This window comes from Aphelocoma coerulescens, chromosome 7 (genome assembly GCF_041296385.1).
Source record: "Aphelocoma coerulescens isolate FSJ_1873_10779 chromosome 7, UR_Acoe_1.0, whole genome shotgun sequence".
Taxonomy (NCBI): Eukaryota; Metazoa; Chordata; class Aves; order Passeriformes; family Corvidae; genus Aphelocoma; species Aphelocoma coerulescens.
In genome coordinates, this window is record NC_091021.1 from 25,163,126 (window position 1) to 25,187,191 (window position 24,066).

The window sequence follows — 24,066 nt, forward strand, 5'->3', positions numbered from 1 at the left end:
GAGGTACATTTTACTCCATCTATCATTTCCCTGCCTTGCTGGGGCTTGCGTGACTTCATATCTGACAAAAACGGGTGTTATCTCCAGCTCTGTGACCAGATTTTAATGAGGCAGTTCTTTTATTTCTGCTTTACATTTATTGAATACCTGGATGCAGAGAGGAGACATTGCACGAGGATTAAACCATTACCAAACCTGCCAGCAGTGGCAAACTGGAGCTGCCTCTGTGTCTCCTGTCCCAAATCTCCTACAGAGAATGACAGCCACCTTGCCCCAGCCCACAGTCATGAATTTCAGCAGGAGATGGTCAGGTGGTTTGGGTTGAAAGTTGCTCATGAAAACCAACTTCCTACCCTTGAAGGTTAAGACTATAAGACCACGGAGCATAGCAGGCAGCCAAGGTTTCACAAATGTTGCCTTGCCATCCATCCCATCAGCTGAAGGGTCTGGATACAGGTTATGACTGGAGACTCCACCAGAGGATCTTCCATGGTGAGGGCTGGTGGGACTGAGTGTAGAGCTGTGCTCAAGCACACACTGATGCCAGCAGAAACTGGCCTTAGATTGCCTCATGTGGAAGCAGGGAACATGGGTTATCCTGATGGTGCAGCGTGGATGTGTCATGTCCATCCTGGCCAAAACACCTCTTTTGATTCATCTCATCATGAATTTTTCTTAGACATTCACATTAGGGAAAACAGAGGCAAGGGAGAGGATGAGATCCACATGGCAACACCTATTTTCAGTCCTCCATCCTGTCCCACATTTTTAGGTCCCATCATCTCTTAACCACCTGCTCAGGTGGGGTCCTGAGTCATGGCTTTGCCTTGGTTGCAGGGCAGTGCCTGGAGGGAAGTGCTACAGGGTTTGTTTCTCCTGCTACCCCTGCAGTTGTGCACTCATGAGAACAGTCCTGGTATTGTCCCATTCTTTAGGTCACACACTGCCTAAAGTTAGGGCCTGACTGTTCCTGGAAGCCTTATCTGTTCTACCACCCAAGTGGAACTTCCCCCTTTTTCAAGGAGATGCTCTACTCCTGTATAGTTTTATTTATATCTTTATATCTGTATAATTATCTCTACTCCTTTATATATTTTTTTAGAGATAGATTCCATTGCTACCATGAGTAAGGACCCTTTTCTAGGTCTTTGGCATGCATTTATATATTTAGCATCTGCTTCATGCTAATGCTGCTATGCTCTTTGCTCATGAGGACACTAAAAGAAGAGCTGAAGTGACATATAGATTTTTCATTTTTGTTCTCTAAAAAATATGAAGTGCATTATCCACAGTAAAGATACGTTTAAATCAACCAAAACAGAAGACCGTCTCCCCTCTACATACATATAATGCAATTTCAACTACAATTTAAAAATAAGGAGTTATCCCTATAAAAGCTAATTCTGTTAGTGTAAATGAGACATCAACTGATCAAAAATATTTTTGCATTTATAAAAAATTTAAATTCTAGTCAGCATGATTGTGCCACAAAAAGACTAAAAATAACCACATCTCAGATTTTTTGAGGCATAATTTCTGCCACTGAGATCAGAAATTTTCAGGTGTTCAAGGGAAGGTTAGCACACTGCACCCCAAATACCTTCAGAAACATTGAGAACCCAAGCACTATCCACATGGATCAATAAGAGATACAGCCCAGAGAGGAAGTGGCAAGACTAACTCATCTGCTGTGGATGGTTAATGGTCCTCTCTTACCTGTTTTGACTTGTCCCTAAACCAGGAGCTCAGGGAGCCAAGCTCAGATGGAGAGTCTGCACGGGAGCACTGCACACTAGATATGATAAATCCCACACTCTGTCTCTCAGTCAAACTGTTTCTCTTGCTGTCACTGCCTTTCTCAATGTTCCTCTCCATTTCAGGTTTTAAAAAAGGCTGATGTTGCTACTATCTATAGGTTATGCAAATGAGACATTTTTCCCAAAAAAATACACCACCTTCCTTTGGTGTGTTTCTAGAAAGCAAGAAGCTAAACAGCTAGTTCACCTTGGCTCAGCAAGTGAATGGTAGTGGGGACTTTAGGGTAGAAAGCTATAAAATCCAGCATCAAGATCAAGGAACAGTTAATTACTCATCACTGCTTCCACTACAAGAGCCAGAGGGTGCCCAGTTACCAGATCGAAAAGCAGCACAAGGAAGCACAATGCATCAGCTGGGCAGCTCACTTCCTTGGGATGTTGCAGGAGGAAAAAACCCAATAAAACACCTGAAAGAGGGATTAGGAGTTACTAAATTCAGTGGTCCAGAAGCAGCTTCTTTCAGTGAGCTCTTATTCTGACCCTGTTCTTACGAAGGCTGTGGCTGTGAAACATTAACCCCAACCACTGCTGCAGCCCCAAGAGGAACACTAATTAAAACACTTGTCCAGTGCAGCACAAACTGTGCCCAGGAGTGATGGGAGGAGATTCAACAGATATTGGTGGCCTTAGAGGCAATATCATCTTCTGTCAGCAAAGGGGCCCAGCTGGACTCTAGGAAATGGGAAGCTGATCTGCTCCACAGCCTCAGGAAAACCATTTCCTTGGTATTTCTCCTGACTCTGCTCTGTCTCGGTAATATGATTGTCACCTCTGCAGGGCAGGCACAATCTTTTACTGTCTATCTGTTCCATTCTTGGGAGAAATCAGCCCATCTCTAAGGCAGTGCCTCTCATTGTGCTTGCAATAGAGACGCAAATGGGCAATAATTATGTCTATTCTAGAAAAAAAATAATCCATTCCACTGTGTATTTTACTCTGCATATTTGAAGCTGTTCCATTTACAGACACCCTCCATGTGTCACTCCACTTACAGACTCTGATGCAGATGGTCCAATTATTTATTAATCTGGTTTTAAAATATCCCCAGCATGTTTCAGCAGGAGACACTTTCTTCAAGGTCCCAATTTCAGCAGTGTCAAAAAGAGGTTTCCTGTTGAATTTGCTGCAGAGCAAGATTGAGTCTTCTTTTATCCTTTCTGACCTTCCCTTTCACATACTACTAACATCTCTGAGACCTGGGAGAAGCCGTTATTCTTGTGGTGCATTCATATTTTTTAAATGTCTGAAATTGAAGGGATTATGTCTTAAATCTTTGCCTGCATCCCTAGAGTGCTTTCATACTCTCACAAGCCATGGCAACATGGATGAGAAAATGCATAAAAATTTATGTGAATTAAGTGTTAAAGAGCTGGTTGGTTTTTTTGTTTTGTTTTTATCCTTTCTGCCACACATCCCAGAAGATTCAGAACATCTGGAATGTTGGCTGCAGGCCTGAATGAACTAGTTTTAGTGGCAGTCCCTTGGATTTTGCCCTCCCTCTGTACAATTGTGTGAAGCTGACCAGGTTATTAATCCAATCCAGACATCAGAGCTGAATGAGGCATCACCATGACTCAGGGTTTTCCCTTGCTGGGGCATTGAAGATGTCTCACTGCAGAATAAGCCACCAAGCTGGCCACCAGCCACATTCATGGGCTACACTGAAATCCAAAGGGCCAAATTCACCAAGCCATGGGGGTTTTCAAAAATCAGATGGGGGATTGTGCCTTTCCTCTGCAAAAACAGCAGAAGAAAGGTGCTAGGAAATGCATTCACCCCCTCATTGCTTTTCTAGCACTATTATTTGAGTACTGTTGCTCATGTGCTCAGAGGGATGATACACCATAGGGGTCCAGAAAGCTCTTAAAGATCTCTGCCTGCAATCTCCCACTGGCTTCACAAGATGAGGTCTGAAAATAGCCATAGACTTCAAAAAATGTCGAGCAGAAATTACACACTCCAGACTTCCCTCTTGTGCATCCTGTGAACCTGAGGTCATGGTGTGACTCTGCCATTGCCACAGCCAGCCTGAGCACACCTAGGAGAAGGACTGCCTTGTACTGAAGGGCACTGAGGGTATTTTAAAGGTCTGAGCTTCTGCCTCCAGTTCAGTGCTCTGCCCCACATGCAGGAACAGCTGGAGGCATAGAGGAACAGAGCAGCAGATTTCCCAGGACAACTCCTTATTTGACCTCATATCCTGACCTGCCTCTCAAAGGTACCCATTATTCAAATCACATCATTGCAAGATTAAGCTCCCTTTTGTTGCACCAAGTGAGTAAATTTAGAAAGTTAATCAGTATATTTGTCTTACACCCATCAAATTATTTTGCAGCAAACAAGGTTTTTCAGGAATAAAACTATTATTGTGGAAAATGAAAGGAGATGTTTGTTTAATGCCCTTTTGTAATGATTTGTTTGGACAATGCAACTTTTGAACTGATGAGCAGGAAGCATAGGAGTTCTGCCATTAGAAAGAAGTGGAACTCTCCTAGCACTCCCCCCTCCCAGCTCTGTGGGTTAGAACATCACTGTGTGCCTTGAGCCTTGGAGGGAAACACATGCAAGAGGGACACTGAGGGCTCTGCTTTGCTGAAGGAAATCTTCAGCTCATCTGGGCTTTTGCTGCTGTGCTCCTTCATGTTTTTCTTTCATATTTTTGGCTTTTTGTAGCTAGGGGTTCCCATCCTTTAAAGACCCTTTGGCTTTAGGAGTAACTTGTGAGGCTTCCACCTCAAACAGGCTGGTCTCACAAGGCTCCAGTATATGCCTTCTGGTACAAATAATATTCCTGCACTTGCTGCTGTTAAGTCCTGCACACATCAAAAGCAGAAAGATGATGGTTCCTTGTGTCTGATATCTCTACCCCTGGAAAAGGGAGAAGGTAACTGAGCTCCTTAAGGAAGTCTGGGATCTGTGTGTCTATAACACAGACTTGGTGTTTCTGCTGCATATACAGTGATTTTGCATGACCAGAGTGCTTCTGGGCTGAAAAAGACAAATGTGATCCTGCAACACAGTGGAAAGCAGGGTCTCCCTACCGTTCTCTGCAGTATTGATACCTGTGTCTGGCTGCAGGCAAGGCTGGGCCAAGATAGCACAGCGAGCACACCACCCGTGCTTGGAGGGCTGTTTCAATCCAGCAACAGGGCAGAAACAGGCTACACACAAACCCAAGGGTGGCCTCCTGAGCAGGAGCTTGGGAGCCCAGGGAAAAAATAAACTGCTGACAGGGGACCTGATTTGTCCCTGTAAATACACAGGAGAGAAGTACTGTGGGTAGGGAAAAGAGCTGTTCAAGTCCCCCAAATTATTCTGGAACAGGAATATTTAATATAGATAGAGCTTGAATGAATTTAGGGTGAAACTCACAAGTTTCCAACTGACCAAGTAGGGAGCTACTGGAGGAGCATTCCAGAAGGAGCTGGGTCATTAAACTGAACTGATTTTATAATGAGGCAGAGCACATTTGAGAGCAAATTTATGACGTGCAATAACAGGAGGCTGGAGCTGGTGACTGAAGTGATCTCTTCAATCTTACATCTTTCTGCTCAAAGCAAGCTCCAATTTCCGAACACAAAGGCATTCACTTCAGTTAGCAAGGGCAGATGTGTGGCTGGCCACCAGCATCAGAGCCTCTCCCCACATCCCAGAGCTGCTTGCTCTCCCTAAGGAGATACTGCCAAGCTACTGTGCAAGGCAACAAAATTGCAGCACTAAAACTCCTTCCTCTGAAGTCAAACCCAAATGGGCTCTCTTTCTGGAAGAGCCTCCGTTGAATACGTTGAAGGTTTTTTTTGTCTGACTGCAAGGATAAAGGTGTGTTATTCCTAATACCCACAAAAACAGTAGAAGCATTGTGGTTCATGACACATGGAGGCTGGGCCAGAGTCAGTGTGAGGGGAAAACCCTTCCCAGCCCAGAACAGCATCATCCAGGCTAAGGCGGACCCTTGCCACACAAGGAATTTTTGTTCATTTTCTCCCACTGCTTCTCTTTGAGCTTTGCTAAATAATCACTCTCCCTCCTGACCTTGTGGCTTCCATCAGGCCACACACACAGCAGGGCTACCTGTGCCTCTCCAACATCTTTTGCTGTTTCTAGCATGGGTATTCCCCTGTGCTAAACCCCCTCTGGGTGTTGCAAATCTAAATCAGGACAAGCAATTCTGAAACCAGCCACAATCATTGAAAGCAAGCAGCTCCAAACTCACACACACATGAGGGAACAAATAAACCTCAAATTAGTAAACAGCTTATCACTCATTTAACATTATCACTCAAAGCTCCCAGTTTGCTAATACACCTGGGTGATCTTCTTACAATTACTGGAGTATTGCAGAGGAGCATCCTTCAAAATAATTCCAGGTGGAGAGAGCTTGCCTGGCACACAGCTCTGAGTATCTCCCAAGTGAAATAAGTACTGTTTCCACCTAAATAGGATCTAATGAGCCATTCAGTAGAATAGAGGGAAAAAAAAAGTCTTTGGCCTGAGGAAAAGCATCCCAAAGAACTCAACAGCATCTCCAGCCTGCTGCTGGCAGTGCTTGTCTCTCAGAAAACACAAGCTACAATAGTTTTCTTAAAGTATAAATGAAAACAGAATTGCAAGAAGGAAATCAGCGCCTTTAGAATATTGGTTTCATAATTGTTCCCCAGAGTCTCAGTCTTCAATTTCACCATACCTTATCCTGTCACACTTGCAAAAATGATTGTTAAAGACATATTATGGAGAATGGATTCTTGCTCCCTGCATTTGCAGGGAGCCTGAGAACAGGTCAGGGGTGAGTGATGCCTGATCACAGGTTCGCAGCAACACAGGGAGCAGTAGCAGCACTCCCAACAACCACTTCACAACTCACAAACCCACAGAATTACAGAAAAATCACAGAAATAAGTAAATGCCTACCTGAAAGGCTGCTGGGTTGCAATGGCATGTTACTGTGAGCCTAGGGATAGGGCAGGGAGGTGTAGGTGCAGTCCCATAGTCCACAGCAAGGTTTGCAGAGAGCTTCCATCAGCTGACCTGATACAGGTGAAAAATTGGCCTGACCCACAGGAAAAATAAAACCAAAACAACAAAAAAGTATGTGAGCAGACCCATTATTTCAGTCCTTAAACATGAGAAAAATGCTGGTTCATGAACAGAAAACTTATTTTTAGACCCAAGACCATATCAAACTCTTGAAGTTCAAGAAAGGAAAAAAAATCTATCAGAACTCTATCAGTTCTCTGGTGAAAAACATTCCTTCCCCATTGGCTGAGGGTCTGTATTCAGGTTCATGATGGAGGAAACAAGTCTGGAGTGTAAAACACAGCAAGGGTGAGGTATGTGAGACATAACCTACAATCTTGACATCTACAGCAGTCTCATTTTCTAGTCCTGCACTGTGCAGAGCTGAAAGTCTCCTCTAAGGACTGGAGTACTGTGAGGGGCTTCTGTGAGGGGCTTCTGAAGCACAGATGCTTAAAGATGAAGTGTGTTTAGCATCAGGTTAAAAAGCTCGTGCCAGCTCCCTACTCGCATTCAGCCATTAACCTGCTATTGAGAAATTCTGTTACCTGAGAAGCGTCCAGAGGAAATAGAGATGGATGCAGGAGGAATCCCTGTCAGCTCAGTTCAGAGCTCACGTTTCCATTTGTACCTGGCTGCACTGAGGACAAATCAGTCCTGTAGGGGCTGCCCAGCCTGGGGCAGGGGCAAATTCCTTCATGAGAAGAGGTTTTACGTGTTTTCTGGTCACCACAGGCTGCCAGAGGATTTTTTTTCTTCTTTTTTTCCTTCTACATGACAATAGCTGTGTTTTAGTAATAAAACTGGATTGCATTTCATTATCAAACACTTCCAATCCATGCCTGGGAACGAGCTCAGAGCACATGCGAGCACTGCATGTCCACGAAGACAAGGAGAGGAGACAGGAAAGGGGAGGCTGAGAAAAATCAGTGGTACCTGCTCCCCATGAAGCAGCAAGACCAGTGAGCTAAATCCTCCTAGGAAGGAGGTGCAGCCTAACATTTTCACTGTCCCAGGGAAACGAATCCTGCATGGCTCAGAGAAACATACCACAATGCACTAATGCCAAACAAAGGCCATAGCATTGCTGACTAAAAGGGAGCTCAGTCTCCTTCCATCCTGCTTCTAGGGACAGGCTCCATTCTATGTATCTCTGTCTTCCCCAGCCTCACTCAAGATTTCAGGCTGGTTTTCAGCAGAGCTGGTCATGGACACAGCCACCCAAATAGCAGCAGCAGCACCACAGACCCAGCAAAACCTTCCCAAGCTTCCTGTGTGACCCATAGCAAACCCACACCCCGACAAGCTCTCTGCTTTAATAGAGGCTTGAAAAGTACCTCCTCACAGCTGCTCTGAGAAGCAGTTCAGCTATGGACATTCGCCTCCTGGGGACCCTGGGATTGCTCTTGGCCACTAGCCAAAGAAGAGACTGCCTTTTCCAAACCCTATACCAGCCTCACTTTCCACCCTTAAAAAGTGTGCTCAGGATACTCAGGTGTGTTTGATAATGCCCCCAGCACTGTGGAAATGGGCCCAATGGCTTTCCACAGGGGTCTTCAAAACCAATGTGAAGAGAAGGTTTGGGCAGAAGTTCTCCTGGGTCAGTCTTTGGAGAGGTGGAATGCTGCAGCAGCTGCAGGTAGGCTGTAAAAATGCTCTGTGGTCCTTGCAGGGAGAGGTCTGAGCTGGGGGAGCCCCAGGGTCTCCCCGAACTGTATTTTTGGAAGTTAGGCACCTGGAAATATTTTTTACTTTAGACAGGATGTTTTTAGGGTTTTATTAATAATTAAAGACTGTTAGTAGGACTGTTTCATGTTCTAGGGCACTTCAGGATCCTCCCTCTGCTTCCTGGTGGGAACTGGGAAGCTTTTCTATGTGTGACAATCTCCATAACTGACTACCAGTGTGTAAAAAGCCTGAGTAAACCCACACCAATGATGAATAATGGCATTTCCCTTGTTGGCCCTCACTCCCTGTGTCTGTCCCAAGATATTGTCCCATCATCTTTCACAGCTGTAATATACAGTGTTCCTCCTGAGACAACACTGCTGGTGGACATGACATAGGATAAGCAGCTGTCTGTTGCCATCTCCTCCTGACAGTCTGGAATGAAAAAAGAAATTCGTGCGTGTAGAGAGGCGATGTAAAGAGCAGACAGGGAGGAAAGGGAAGCTTATGGCAGAGTGAGGCAGGTATGAGTGACTGCCTGTGCATATCTGAGTTTGCTTCATAGTTAATGCAGGGAATGCTCTGGGCTTGGAAAACAGTGTACAAGGATCCGTGCAAAACTGGGGACAGTGCGAAGCCCGGGACAGCCCTGCTGGAAGGGCTCGTGCCCTGGGACGATGAGCAGATAATCAGCCCTGAGATCCCTCCGCCCAAAACCCCCAAGAAGAGAAGCCAAGCCTCACCCAGGTTAAGGCAGGGCTGGATCTGCCGGCAGTCTCGAGGTGGTGTGCCTTTAACACGTTCAGTCCTAGCAGTGGTTTGTCCCTGCCTCATAGGGAAAAGCAAATAACAAGTCTCCGCAGGCTCCCGGCCGGCTCTCGGTGCCCGGCCGGCCGCTATCGACTGCCGGCAGCACGGGCCGGGCTCTGCGCTGCTGCCAGCCCGCCTTTACTGCTCGCAGCACAGCTCCCGCGGCTCAGTGTCCTTTGCAGTTTCACACCTCGCTCCCTTCCATCACATCACGTTACACCGAGGTGACCCCTTCCCCTCCGCCTTCCCTGTCCTGTGCTCCAGCCCAAACACTGAGCCTTGCCTTCACGTGCCTAAGTTACCTGCAGGCTGTGCAAATAAAACCATTCCCGTGGTGACAAACATGCCCATATTTTTGGCTCACCTTGGGGAAGCTGTCATTCAGCTTATGTCCCCGTTTCCTTGAAACCTAATCAGGTAAGGAGGGAGGCAACCTCCCCTCTGTAATGATGGGCAATCCTAATAGCTGCAGGCTTGGATTATTACTTTTTTCCTATTAAGCAATGAATTTAACCAAAAAATGAACTGGTCAGGAGGGACCTGGACACCCTGCTTTCAATTTGTAATACAGCCAGCCCTAAAACACGTGGCAGTGCAGCAGAGCACATTTTAAGACCTTCCCCCCTGTGTGGTTGTGTTCCTCAGCACTGTTACCAGGCAGACTTTCATCTCCGATATCTCCAAAGAAATAAAGAGAAGGAATTAAATTAAAAATTCAAAACCCACTGCTCTCCTCCCAGCAGCAGGAGGGCAAAATAGCTGGAGATCCTGAACAGTGAAGCCCAGGATGCAGGTCCCACCCAGAGATCTTGTTCAGCTTCCCTGGCGGCTACCAGAGCCCAGGAATGTGGCCAAGCACAAGGAAAGGGTCTGGAGGACATGGAGTGTTTTCACCCTCCAGGCCCTGGGGCTGTCAGAAGTTCTCCAGCTTCTTGGGATGATTGCCATACCCTTGCCGGAGGCACCACTGCTTTCATTTCATACTCACTGCCCCTCAGAAAGAAAACCTTGAAGTGTATTTACTGCCTGTGGAAATGTGTCGATACAAGAGATGAAGGCAGACATGGCTTGGGCAAGAGCTGTGGATGCAGGTGTTGTATCTCTGGTAGGGCCCCTCGACCCTGCTCTGCTACCCCTGCAGCGAGGGACCACTGAGCACTGGCCCTTCACAGGTTTGCATGGTAGCTGGAGGTACTCGTTTTGGAAACAAAAAATCCTCTGCCACTGCCCATTGGTTTCCCCTAGGATGCAGAAGTCAGACTGAGAATTTGTGTATAAACATACAGAAGAAGCGAAACGCCCCTACCAGGAGGCTGTGCAGTAGTAAAAGACTGCTTTTTCCTTGAAGGTTCAGTTTGCTGTCACAGAACACTGGCAGGGCCTCTGAAAAACAGGTTCCACTTAAGCACCTCTGCGGGTGAACAGGGCTGCTGCAGGGATGGGACCTGCCTCCAGAGCAGAACTGGCTGCCCCAGTCCTTTAGGCTCAGACATGCTCTGACTGCCAGAGCAACAAAGACACACCAGTGAAGATCGATGTCCATGCAGACAGGGGGGCAGCCATGCTCAATAATTTTCTCTTCAGCGGCCTTGTTTTTTTAAGATGTTTACACCCCCTGGACACATGCAGATAAATTAAGTCTGCAGTTTTCCCTGGGTGGTGGTTAAGAGTCATTACCCTGATGCACAGAGCAAGGGTCCCAACATGGAGACTTCCCCAAACCCTGCAGCAGGACATCAGCAGAGCTGTAGGAGGGAGAGCTGGGGCCAGGGCCCACTCTGCCCATGCCAGCTGCAGATGGCTGTGCTCCCATCACACTGCAGCCCATGAGGAGCATCTGTGGCTGCTGCAGGTATTTCCCATTCCTGGCACATCGCTGTGGAGGGTGATAGCTGGGTAATGAGTTTCTTTAGTCTTGCTTGAATGCTCTCAGCTCTGCAGACTCAACTTCTCAGTGTTTGACACCAAAGAGCAGATGAGTAGGTGATTACACACTACCCTGCCCTGAACACAAATAATCAATCGTTAGTGGGACTTCTTCCAGGTAATACACACGTGTGGATAGTGATCATTTCTGTGCTCATCTCTCTACCAACCTCAGTTCTGCAAAGGCAAGAAAAAACCCTAGGAGCTTTCAAAAACCTCTTAAAATCTTTCTGGCGTAACAAAGCCCAGGAATGTTGCACTAAAAGAACTCAGCTCTTGGGACTTCAGCCCTGTCCCCTTTGTACCCATGGCACCAAGAGCATGGTGCCTCTCTCTCCAGTGACCTTCTCCCATCCCAGCTGCTTGCAGAATGAACAATAGGGAAGGAGTAACAACTCTTGCCAGAATACAGCAGGTCACTATCAGGGAAGTGGGCTGGGCATTTTCTTGTTGTTCCTGGCTTGGTGCACCAGAAAGCGGAGTAGAGCAGCTGGGCGGATGTAAAGGACAATCTCATTGTCTCAAAAGCTGAGTGCAGGTTAGAAAGAATAAAATCTCCACCACTGGAACTCAGGAACAGGTATTTGACCCTTCCTGTGTGGACACACAACTAGCTGAGAGAACTGTGAGTTGTTACAGAGGAGATGTGTTGTTTCAGAGGAAGGCAAAGGACGATGCTGGGAGGCCACAGCCCCGTCTGACTGGACATAGTTCACCGAGCTAAGCTAATCAGGTGTAGTAGGAGGAATCTTGCTTGGCACAAACAGGTTCTGTATCTGATGCAGCAAATCCCATGCGGAAAGAGCAGGAGAACCAATTTGACAAAGCACAATAAAGACCAATAACAGAGAGGCAATAATTCATACTTCAATAGGGCATCTTTCATGCTGAGGGATACAAATGGTTCAGCCACTATTTGAAATTCAGCCACCTCTGGAGTGAGCATAACTGTGCATAGCATCTGACATTGCCTCAGTGTTGATGTATTTGTTAGTATGTAAATTGCCAATCAGTGTATCATCTGACTCAGCAATAACCTTTTGAAGATAAGTCAGCCCTATGTAATGCTTAATATCTGTGCACTGAAATCTCGAAGCCCTGGCACTGTATTAATGCACATCTGTGTGTGTGTATTTCACTTCTACACACACAATAAACGTGGTCTTCAACTTGTGCAAAAGACTGATTAAAAAAATGGCCTTTATAGCCCACTTGACTAATGTTGCAGCTATTCTGACATTTATTTCTACTTTCTCTCCTTTCTGTTTCGTACTCTGCCTGTGAAAGGGAAAGCTGGATTCCCCAGCTGAAGTAGGAGAACACAGGATAGCTTTCCAGGAGGCGTATGCAGGCAAAGACTGAAATGCATGGATTTATGCAGTTTCATATACAGGAAGCCTTTTGCCAGGGTAGCCCTGGAAAAATCATAATTAAGGTTGTGCAGCTTCCCTGAGAACAGTGCAGCTGGTGCCACTGGTACCTCTGGCTCTATCCGATTGAACTGCTCTTGACTGGAAAGTTGTCACACTAGGCAAAGGGATTTGGGGATTGAGCTGCCTGTTCTTTTTTCCCACGGTGTATTTTTGCTGCACTTCAGCTAAGTGAGCCTGTGAGTTTATGAGCTCTAGACCAGGCTCCTGTGGTGGTTCTGAGAGTCAGCAAGAGTGTGCTCACCCGCCTGCTAATCCCAGCCTTTCCCCAGGGGACTTCACCTACTTTCTCAGGATGCCTTGAAAATAGAAAGCAAATGAAAGGGTAATGTGACCACTCTTGCCATGACCAAATGGTGTGAGACCTGCTGCTTTTATCCTCTCCCTTATCCCATCACTTACTCAGGCTGCTCTGTGCTGCCTCTTGCTCTTCCATCTGACTCGCAGCCCCCTGAGTCCCGCAGGGTGACCCTGAGCTGCCAGCCCTGCAAACACCCCCACCAGAGCCCCATGAGTACTTCCCTAGATCCCACGGGAGAGGTGCTGCTGGCAGTTCTGCCTGTTGGGCTCCTGAGTGGTATCCATCATCACGGCACAAGTGCATCCTGCAGTCAGCTGCTTTGCTGCTGCTGGCAGACACCTGCAGAAGAAACCCTTTATATTTATGGCTGGTTTTTAGCTCACTGACGGTAAAGGCAGTTCAGCTTCACTCCGTAGCGGCATTGTTTCCAAAGGAAGTGCTTCTGCCTCCAGTGCACGTTTGTTCCAGCAAGCATTTTGACTTTCTGCCAAACATTTAAGTGACCTTATGGCAGGATTGGAAGGCAAGGCTCTGAAGCTCCACCACCCTGCGGACCCTGTGGGCCTCTGTTCTCCCCTCTGCTGCCCCGTCTGCTGCCTCCTTCATGTACTTTTGTTCAACATCTCTGCTTGCAGGGTTGCCTGAGACAATAAAAAGAAATGCCTTCACCACTAAGACAATAAGGAACTTGGTCTCACATAAATTGGGATGTCCTCAGAACCATTTTAATTTCTGCTGATCAACAGATGAAGAATGAATTACTTCAGATGTCATGTCCTACTGCACGAGTCCTGTAACATTTGGAAAAGCCATAACAGAGTTACCCAGTAATTGAAGGGCTCTACATGAGTGAACTTTGTAATTGCATATTCTTCTCCTTGAGTCTGAGAGGCAGAAAGGAAAAGCGGATCAGGCCATGTCTTAATGAAACAGCTCAGTCCCGCACCACTAGTAAAGCCAAAAGTAAACAAACCATGCTCATTATTTTATATCACAGCTCCCCAGCCACTGCAGCAGCCCTGTGTGTGTTGTGTTGTCTCCCACCTCACTTCTGCTTTCAGCCCCCTGCCAGGCTGACCTCAGCCTTCACCCCAGGTGCATCCGCGGCCAGCAGCCCACATTCAAGTTCTGCCTCATGCCACAGGAGACACAAACAAGTTTGGAGACAGACATGGCTTTGCAGGGTTTCCATCTATGAGCTGCCAGTCTTGACCATCCCAAAAGGAGCAGAAAAAGCTCCTGCATAACCATTCCCATCCAGACCTGTTGGGACAGTCCCTCCTGTCATGTCCTCATCTCCACTCCCAGCTGGGAAACACTGCCTTTGAGTAGTGGAGATGCGTTCTGTGCTTCTGTTTGCACCTTATTACTGGCTTTCACTTACTGAATGTGCACATGGCCCCCCCAGTTCCCCACCATGCTTCCCTCAGTCCTGACTGGGGTCACTTGAGGGTATTATGGCAAATGACAACCCTCAAATCCCGGCTGCCATAATTTTCTGCTCCCCTCCATTGATGAGCTGCTGGTACTAGGGCGAAGTAGCTCCTTAGCAGTTGCTTCACTTTTGGAAGGAGCATCTCACTGCTGTAAGGCTGCCAATAGCACCTGGCCATTTTCTCATTCGTGAAGAAAGCAGGAAGATCAGGCAAATATTACAGAGTAAAGATTTTCTCAGCTCTAATGTTGAAGGGTTTTTTCAGCTTTCTCTGAAAAAAAAAAGGTAAAAAGACAAAAAGCCTCTTGCTCTGTTTGTTTCACTGTCTTTACAAGTGGGGTCTATCATGTGGAGAGTCAAACCAGCATCCATTTCTGTGGATTTTCCATGGCTGCTCCTCAGCAGCTGATGGCATAATGTTTCCTGAAATGGCCATTAGCTGAATATCTTTATGAACAGCTTCCCAGGGAAGTAGCTGCAAAGTTCAATTTGCTGAATTATGAGCACATCTCTGATAAGAATTGCATTGTATGGTACTCGCATTCTGAAAGCATTAACTTTATACTTTGAACTTAGAGATAATAAGGAATAATTGCTATCTTTTTTTCCATGAAAAAAAGAAGTATATTTAGAAAAAATTTATTTAGCTGAGGCTTTCTCTAGTGAAAAAGCCATTTGTACCAAAAAAAAACCCAACCAAAAAACCCTCTTTAATTGGTTGAAAATTTATTGCAAGAAGCTATAACTTAAGGGTACTTGATTTGTGCTGAAGAGTTGTTTGACTTCATGGTATCGCATCAGATTTATCCCAGCATTGCATCCTAGGGAGAAAAATTGAATTCATTCTTGTATCTCACACAGAATAAATCTAAGTATTGTCTGAAATACTTTAAATTTAATTAAGAAGAACCAGAGTGAAACAACAGTGGATTTCTTTTTCAGAAGTAACTAGAGTGCTCTAGCTCACGAGAGGGTTGTGGTCTATGGTAAATCTCCAGAAGCTTAAAGCCCACAGTACTTTGGGTGAAAGCCCAGGAGCTACAGAGTAGGACATTTCTTCTCTGGGATGCTGAAACAGTTCCACTCTGTATTCAGGACAAGTCTGGAGCTGAACTCGCTGCAACACCGGAGTGCTGTGGGGTATTCAGGTATCCTGATTTCACATGTGCAGCACTGTGATTTCTATGCACTGAAGGCTCTTCACTTAATCGTGCTATTATCACACCTGATGAGGCACAGCAGGTGATATTTGAGACACTTGCCTTTTGATTCCTTGCAACTGAGCAACATTTAGTAAGAATTACTTCAATCAGCTAATCAAAAACATGTTCAATGACATTAGGATGAAGTGGGCTGTAGAACACACAAGTCAAGTAATTTTTCTTGTGAAAATCTTTCTGTAGAGAATAAAGCAAATAAATATCTTATATTGCAACCTCTCTGCTCCTTGCGCTGTTGATAGTTAATTCCTGATTTCAGGTAAGGTTTGACTTTGTTCTAGTGGAACAATTTTTCAGGATCAGTCTCAGCTTCTTCATCATGGATTCACTGGTGGCAACAACAACATGGCAGGAGTGCTTGCAGGTCCCTGTGTTTGCTGAGGAGCTGGTTTGCTCTGAGGACTGTCTGGTTCTGATTTGCTCTCATTTGCTCATTTGCTCTGAGGAAAACTGATGGGTCTGGATTCCTGTTCAGAGGAATCTCCTCTGAGAAGGGCCTGTCTGTTGGCAAGACCCACACACAGAGATGGAGTTCAGCGTCTTTCCTCTCAGTTACAGGGACTTAGGGACTGTCCTTCCCTCTCACTTGCGCTGCAGTGGTTGACTCAGGTGAGAACCAATCCCCAGCATCCCTTTCTGTCCTGTCTCCCTTTGCTGGCCAAGCAGGACTTAAATCGAATGGCTCTTTGCCCTTCACCTTCCACTGGCCTGAAACCAGGTGTTAAAGGACTCCATAGCTCATTGCACATAAAATGCCCTGTGATTCTCTGTTTCTCACAAAAATGCATTTTTTCTGCGCTTTTGAAGGGAATTGGTGTTAAGCCATGAGACACCCAGCCCTTCCTGAACCAACTGCCTTTGGCCTTTGCCAGTGGTGGCAAAGAAACACTCAGAGCTGTTGGACAGTACCAGGCTGCGGGCAAACACATGACTAAGTTGCTGTCATATAAATACTGAAACAGCCCCAGCCTAGATTAAGTCCTTTTTTTTGTTTTTTATCATGAAATGGGATTGGGTCATGTCCAAATATTTTATATTAAGCTCAACAACTTTCCTGTTTTCTCTTCTGTTACCAAGTCATATGCGCCCCAGCTCCTTGACAGTTCACATTAAGCTCAGCAGAGCTGTGTTCAATCACCTTCCCCTGGAAATCAGTGAAGGAGCGAGGGCAGAGCCACCACTCCAGACTGCTCCCAGGATGAGTCACCACAGCGAAGGCTCCTGTCTGAGGGAGCCAGAGCCACCTCTAATGCGCTGGGCTTTCTGCACCCAGGACTTCTCAAGCCTCTTCCTCCTTCTTTCTTCATGAGATTTTATTCCTCGTCTTCATTTCTCTCTCCCACCCTCCTGCAGAACTCCTTTAAGGTTTTAGCAGTTATGGGAGGAAAAGAAGCCATCCTGTTTCCTGCTCCCTGCCAGAGCTGAGAGATGATCTGTGTGCAGAGGAAACCCATCGCTGCTCCTGCCTGGCTGAGTCGGTGGCACCGTTGCTTACCCTGTGGGAAAGGTGGAGTGTGGAGGTTGCCCTCAGGCTTTTCTGACGTGGCACCCATCCCTGTTAATAAGCAATGGGGATTCCCTGGGGGCACATGGACAGTGCAGTGAGGGGTCTTGCTTTGGAACATCCCACTCAGAGGTGGCAAGAATAGGAGCAGGGCTGGTGCAGTGGTGCAGCTCAGGGCCCTCTTGGGACTTTCCTGTTCTCTGCTGACCAGGGCACAGCCTTGAGATGGGACCAGTCAGATGCTTCTCCCCCACATCCCTGCACTGTTGCTGGGCGTGAGGGTGCAGGGATTTGACCTGCTGTCTGCCTCCAGCACAGCTGAGACTCTTGAGTCATCTGCTTCAAGCAAAAAAAACCCATGTTTTGACTTAAAACATGGGCAAGCTTCATTCCTACCCCGATGAGCAGCCAGATGAGGTGATGGTCCCTCAGCTCTGCAGTGACAAAAGAGTCCCCAAGGGGAATGGTAATGCTCAGAAAATGGAAAGTCTCCCTTCCCACTTCTCCATCCCACTCCCAAATTCTGAGCTGACACCTCTGTCATTGTCTGTCTCAGCAGTGGTGACAGGCACAAAACACTGCAGACGGGAAAGAGCAGAGAAAACTTAAAATTTCCCTTGTCTGTGGTAAAGCCAGAGGCTGTGGGCATCAGCTGCTCAGCTGGGAAGTCATGTCTCTTGTGGCAGTGGCGGGATGAGTTTTCCAGCAGAAGGAGAATGCGAAGCAGGTCCCACCTTGCCCTCCTCGCAGCCATGGCTGCAGCCTTTCATGTTTTCATCGGAGAGGTGCAGAAAAAGCCTGAACAGGGTGGCAGCCCCGGTGCTCCTTGCAGGTGCTGCAGCAGCAGCAGCCTCCGTGGGCGGAAAGGCAATTTGTGTTGTTTTTGGAGCATCAGGAGCTCTGCAGACGTGATGGCTTTTCAGACAAGACTCACCATGGAACAAATGTTGTGTTTCAGCTCAGGACCTTGTGAGACACATCCCTCTCCCGACCAGCGCCCACACTCCCAGACATCACCAAAATACCCCTGGTGGTCCTGGAGGGGTGTGTAATGGTTTTGCTGGGTGCACTAAAGCTGAGATCCCTGCCTGCTCACACCCAGCCTGTAGGCAGAGATGCCTGAGGCTTGTTGCTGGATTTCTCGTCCTGTGAGATGACAGCCCATTCACTGGGCTGTCAGAACAGCTAATACCCATCAAGAATTGCAGGAAGCCATGAAAAAGCAGAGCTGTGCCCCCACCACACCCATCTCAGAGCCCCCAGCCTGACATGCCCAGCTGTGGCTGCTTCCTTGTAGTGCCAAGGGACAGAGGGACCTACAGAGGGACCCACACCTCTACCACACCTGAGCCTTGCAGAGACGTGATCTTGACCCACGGAGCTGCCAGGGTCACACACCAAAGACTTCAGCCAGGCAGTCACAGGCTTAAAATCACAGCTGAGCAACAGAAACAATTGTCCAGAGCTGGATTTTTCTCCAGTCCTTTATGGGGCTGCATTTCCTCTTGCTGTTGGGATGGGGGTACTCACAGCACCCCAGGGCACACAGATCTTGCCTACTATGGGCAGTGCTGCCTCTGCATGCCACAGGGATACCAGGTCTTACAGGGGGGCTGTGAGATGAGCCAGTCCTGGTCACAGAGATGGCAGTCTGGGTGATTTCTTTTTATAATCACTTGCATAGATTTTCCTATAGGTTCTCCAGATATTAGGGAGGTACCTAGTTGGGGTATTCCCCCAGCTGGGTCAAGAAAAGTCTCTCACCTGGTTGCTGCCAAGATGGAGATTGGGATCAGCACCCAGCTCTGCTGAAGTGCCTGGGGAAATGCCATCTCACCAGAGCCCCATACATAACCATGTCCTGTGCTATCCTGACACCACAGGAGACCTAAGTCCTGTCCTCTCTGGGTCCACACTCTGTGTCAATTTCCTCCAGTGCTGGAGAATTTCATGCAATGTAATACAAATATGTATACACACACATACACACAGATGTTCCATGTCCCTTGTTGCCTGTTGCTGGCTGGCACAGTGCTTGCATGCATGAGGAAGCATTTGAGATGCTGGTAATAACATGTGTTTAGTTCAAAAGGATTGAAGGGCAGCTCTTGTCAGTGTGTGAAGACAGAGTGGTCATTAGTACATATTTATTGAAGTTTACCAGCTCTGTAACAATGGGCTTCTCTTTGCCATTGGACTTAATTTGTCCGTAATTATGTTCCTAATATAGAAATCATTTGGCATTTATTTGCCATAATAAAACTTCCCATTGCATTTAAACTCAGTGTGAAGATTTAAGTATATTTAGGAGACACAGCTGAAGATCTGAAATTAAATGACCCTGGCTTCCTTTTGCTAACAAGACAAACTCAGATAAATGCTAGCAGTCAGATGTGTGCATGCGGATCTGTGAGCAGCAGCAGCTGCATGTACACACACACACACAGATGGCAGCCCTTGTGATGGGACAACTCCTTCAGCATCCTCTCATTGACCTGCTCTGGCCCAGGGCACTGCTCCTGTGACTGATGCTCGTGCTACTTTGCATACCTGAGCAGGGAAAATGCACAGGTGAAGAAAAACTGCAGGTCTTAAGATCACCAGCTATCTTGGTTTTCTCTACAGCTTGCACTGGCATTCAAAATGTTTGCTTTAATGGTTGTGGTAGCAGAATGCTGGTAACATGGCTATTTCCAGCTGAACTGGTGCTTAGGAGCAGCCCAGGCACCAGATGTAGGTCGGCACAGCTGGGCCAACCCAGAAGACCAACCACATCCTGTCCCAATGACACCCTCATCCCCAGCCCTGCCCTGTTTAAAGTAGACTTGCTGGGCAAATTTGCTGTACTTGATTTGCAGTTAAAAGAACAGGCCTGGGAAACACACCCCACATCTGCCTGCTGGTGGGTGAGCAGCTGCAGCTGTGGTAGCAATGTGTGGATGGACTCCCAGCACTGATAAATGACAGATAAAAGCCAGGTGAAACACTGCCACCAGCACTCAACAGGGGTGATGCTGCTCCTGACGTGGTTATTTTCTCCCTGGATATACCAAGCACCACAAGCACGTACCAGCGATATTTTTTTTCCATCCTTTCTCAGCACTCCTCCCAGTAGGCTTTAAATAGCAGGGGCCAGATAATCATTAACCACTTGGATGTATTGCAACGGGTACAGATTGGGAATCCAAACAGAGAGGACAGAGCTGGAGCAGAGCTGCACTACCGGTGCATCTCCAGCAGTATTGCCCTCCTCAGGGTAAAGCCAGTTCAGCCTGGCCTTGCCCTTGCTGCTCCTCAAGACAAGCTCCCATCACAGCCAGAAACAGGGAAGAATATTATATATAATTTCTTAATGTATTACTCTTTCCAGAAGTAGGGAAGAGTATTACATGCATATGTTGAAATGGTAGTGGCTGAGTTAGAGCACCCTTTCCTTTTTGTTAACTCTGTATTTTTCTAATTTAGTTTTGAATAATGGCAAAAAAAAAAGGCAGGTGCCCTGAATCCAGAGCACACTTGAGTGTTTCAGAAGAACAAGATGGTACTGAGCAAGCTGAGGAGGAAGCTTGCAGTTGGGGAGCATTTCTTCACTAGCTGCTGTCAAAGGAAAAATGCTGCTTAGGCTCATCCCAGGGATGATAACTCTACAAAGGGAAGTTGCAAAAATAAGTGTTGTGAAGTAGGGAAATAGCTCCTTCAAAGGGTTTTTGGAGAGCAGTCCCCAAAGGGAATTGGTGGGAATGCTGCTGTTTGAGCACTGGAGAATATGTTGTGCAGAGCCGTCTTCTACAAACCTGCAGAAATGGGCGTGGGGATTTAATTTCCATCTCTTAATTGTTGTGATCTGTGTCCCACTTCAGGTTTGCTTTTGTGTTCCTGTAGCTTTTAGTGGCAGAGGACTCTGCAGTAAAACCTTCCTGTGTATCACAGCTGTCCTGAGCTCTCTGTACAGCCAGCAATGAGACTCCTTTTCCTTTGCTGTGCAAAGGATTTATTCCTTTAATATGCCCCTGGTGTTTGTTTTTCTGCTGGTACAGGAGTGCATGTGCATGTGTGTGCATGTGGCAGTGTTTTACAAATGCCTGCTGTGGACAGAATTGGGCTTCACAGTATGCAAAAATAGCTGTGAGCTACATACAAGGATGTAATATTTCAGACGGTTGGAGAAAATGTGATAAATCGAGTTTTTGCTAGATTTGCTAAAATCAAGTTACTGGGGGATTCATCTCCACCGTTGAATCCTGAGGTTGTAGGAGCTGGCAGGACTGTCTGAGCATCTGGGTTAGGGAGGGAGACTGGGTCCCCATGGTGCTGTAGGACATCTATGAACATCTCCTGGCTCTGAAGAGAGAAGCTCAGATTCATTTATTACAGAGCCCCAGAAGCCAACATGAGTCCAGGCTGTAGCTACAGCGTTTTCCCTCTGCCTCTGCCTGGAGGTTGTTGCTCTGAGTTCCTGCTCCATTCTGCTCCATTCCTGATCCCTCATCATCAATGCCTCCAGCTGCTCGTCAGACAAAGCCCAGGTCCTGCACTCACCATTTTGAGCCCTGCAAGAGACCCTGGTGTGCAGTGAGGTGGAAAGGGAGGGATGCTGCAGAGCTGGGAGGTTTCTGCATAACCTCCTTGGTGCTGGGGCCACACTTGTGTGCTGAGGAGTGAAGCTGTTGAGAAAATAAGGCACTAGGGACTGAGATGAGAAGGGCAGAGCAGAGGCACAGAGCAGCAGTCCTTGTACCAGGCTGGCTCTTGGTGTGGCAGAGGTTTGGTGAGCAAGGAAGCAGAGGAGCTGTGCCAAGCTCTGATCCCTCCCCTTTTGCATCCTGTCTGGCAGTACCTGCTCTTCTGGGCTCCTTATCACACTGGTGATGCCCCACCCCAGTCTCAGCAAAGGGCACAAACATACACAGCCAAACCAGAGCCCCTCAAACTAGACCTCACATGGGGAGTTTGAATGCCAAATGTCAGTGCTCCTTCCCACATGCACCTTTCTCCCATCTAATCCTTCCCTGCTTCCCTTCTTCTGGTTTGTCATGTCACCCCTTTCCAGGTGGAAAAGGTTCATGAAGCCTACAACCCTCCTTTCTCCCCCTCTCCCTTTGTATCCCCTCCAATATGTAATGAAAACAAGTAACAAGTAGAGCCAAGGCTCAGTTTGTAACATAAACAGTTATTTACAGTTTTGCTAAAATTTCATGAAAGATGACGTTTTTAGGTCACCTAGCTGAAACAAATGAAATGATTAACATGTTCGCATTAGGTTTCGTAAAAAGAAGTACCACTCTTGCCCAGTGTGATCCTCAGTTCCTCAGTTCCTCAGGTCCTGAGACCTGATGTAGTGACCTAGAAGCTGAGACAGTTTCCCCCAGGGTTAGCAAGAGCAGGAACTGGTTCATAACCCAAGGCATGGATGTCTTTTACCATATCCAGCAGTGTCCAATGCCAGTGTCTATTATCCTGGTGCTCTGTCATGGTAGTGATGAAGCTGATCTGGGGCTATAAGAGCAAATATCTTCTCCCCAGTGCTGAAAGTATGATCCAGCCTCCTCTGTCCCATATATATTCTTATTCTTCCTTTAAAAGCTTTTTAATCTTGGAGCACAGCTAAATACACTATTGCAGTCTATACTGTGGCTTTTAAACACTAAACAGTGAGGACTAAAATGTAATGGCTGTTTTCTAACCTAAATAAACAATGGCAAACAACTGTAAAGTGCTTCTGAGCTTGTGTGAAGAGAGGCATTTAGTCCCATGGTGAACAGGATGATAGCAGATGGATCAGAATAATATGGGGTTTTCCTGGATACCCTGTTAAAAGGGAAACAAGGGAGCAAGCCAGGAGGTTCAGTGTTTCGGCCACCACTCATAACCATCTGTGTCACAAGCCAGGACACGATTTGTTGGGTGCAGATAGCCAGCCCTGTAGCTATTCACCAGTATGGCTGTCTGGGGAAAGTGGACCATGGAGGAAGTGGGGAGAAATTTAAGGACCTTTTTCCTGACTGAGCTTGAGGAAGCTGCCCTGGTCTGAGCAGGACATCGGTCTGCAGCAGATGGTCTCACAACTATCCCCACCACCAACCTCACTTTCTAAAATTGGTAGCAGAGAGATAGAAACCTGAGCAGTGAACCACTGGCATGTCCACTGGTTGGGGTCAGTGTGGGTTCTCTGGAGTCTGGTAAGAGCTGTGCTCATCTAGCTTTTCCTTCAGTGGCGACAAGGCATGTAAGACCCCAGTGTTTGAGACCACTACATCCCTGCCAGTCTCAGCTCACATCTGCCAAGCATTATGAGAGGGAAAAGGGATGGAGGCAGCATGATTGCCTGAGCCAAACCAGGTAAAAAGGAAGAAAGTTCACATGGGTGGATGAGGGATCTTGTGCCGTGCCGCGCCACGTGTGCCGTGCTGTGCCGTGCCTGTGGGAGGAGGGAAGCCTCACTGATGCTGTCTGTCTCTTTCAGGGGGAGTTGCTGAGCCCGTGTCGATGTGATGGATCTGTGAAGTGCACGCACCAGCCATGTCTGATCAAATGGATTAGCGAGAGAGGCTGCTGGAGCTGTGAACTGTGTTACTACAAGTATCACGTCATTGCCATAAGCACAAAGAACCCTCTGCAGGTAAAGGTACTAGAGACATTTCAAAGTCTATTTATTCTTGTTTCAATTTTTGTTTCTGGGAGCAAGTGGATTTTACCTATGTGGTTTTCCCTCCCTGTGCACAGGGATCCATATGTCTCAGACACTTAGAAAGGGTTGCAGGGGGCTGGTCCAAAGAGGCCCCATGTTCTACTCAGTGGTTCTGGGGGCATCCCTTGGGAGTCTGCCCTTTCTGTCCTTGGAAATTCCTATATTCTCTGCCTATATTGCCTCCTGTTGAAAATTCCACAACAGTGCTGTAACACCTCACAGTCATTCAAATGTGTTCATCCACTGGAGACCAC

The 24,066-nt window shown here is 47.0% G+C and overlaps 1 protein-coding gene across 1 annotated transcript in view; it reads left to right on the plus strand.

The window, feature by feature from the left end:
• MARCHF4 (membrane associated ring-CH-type finger 4) overlaps positions 1-24,066 on the plus strand; it is a 95,889-nt gene that overhangs the window by 44,186 nt on the left and 27,637 nt on the right. The window contains exon 2 of the mRNA XM_069021574.1: positions 23,588-23,743. Within this exon, the coding sequence (XP_068877675.1) occupies positions 23,588-23,743 (156 nt within the window). The remainder of the gene's footprint in view (positions 1-23,587; positions 23,744-24,066) is intronic.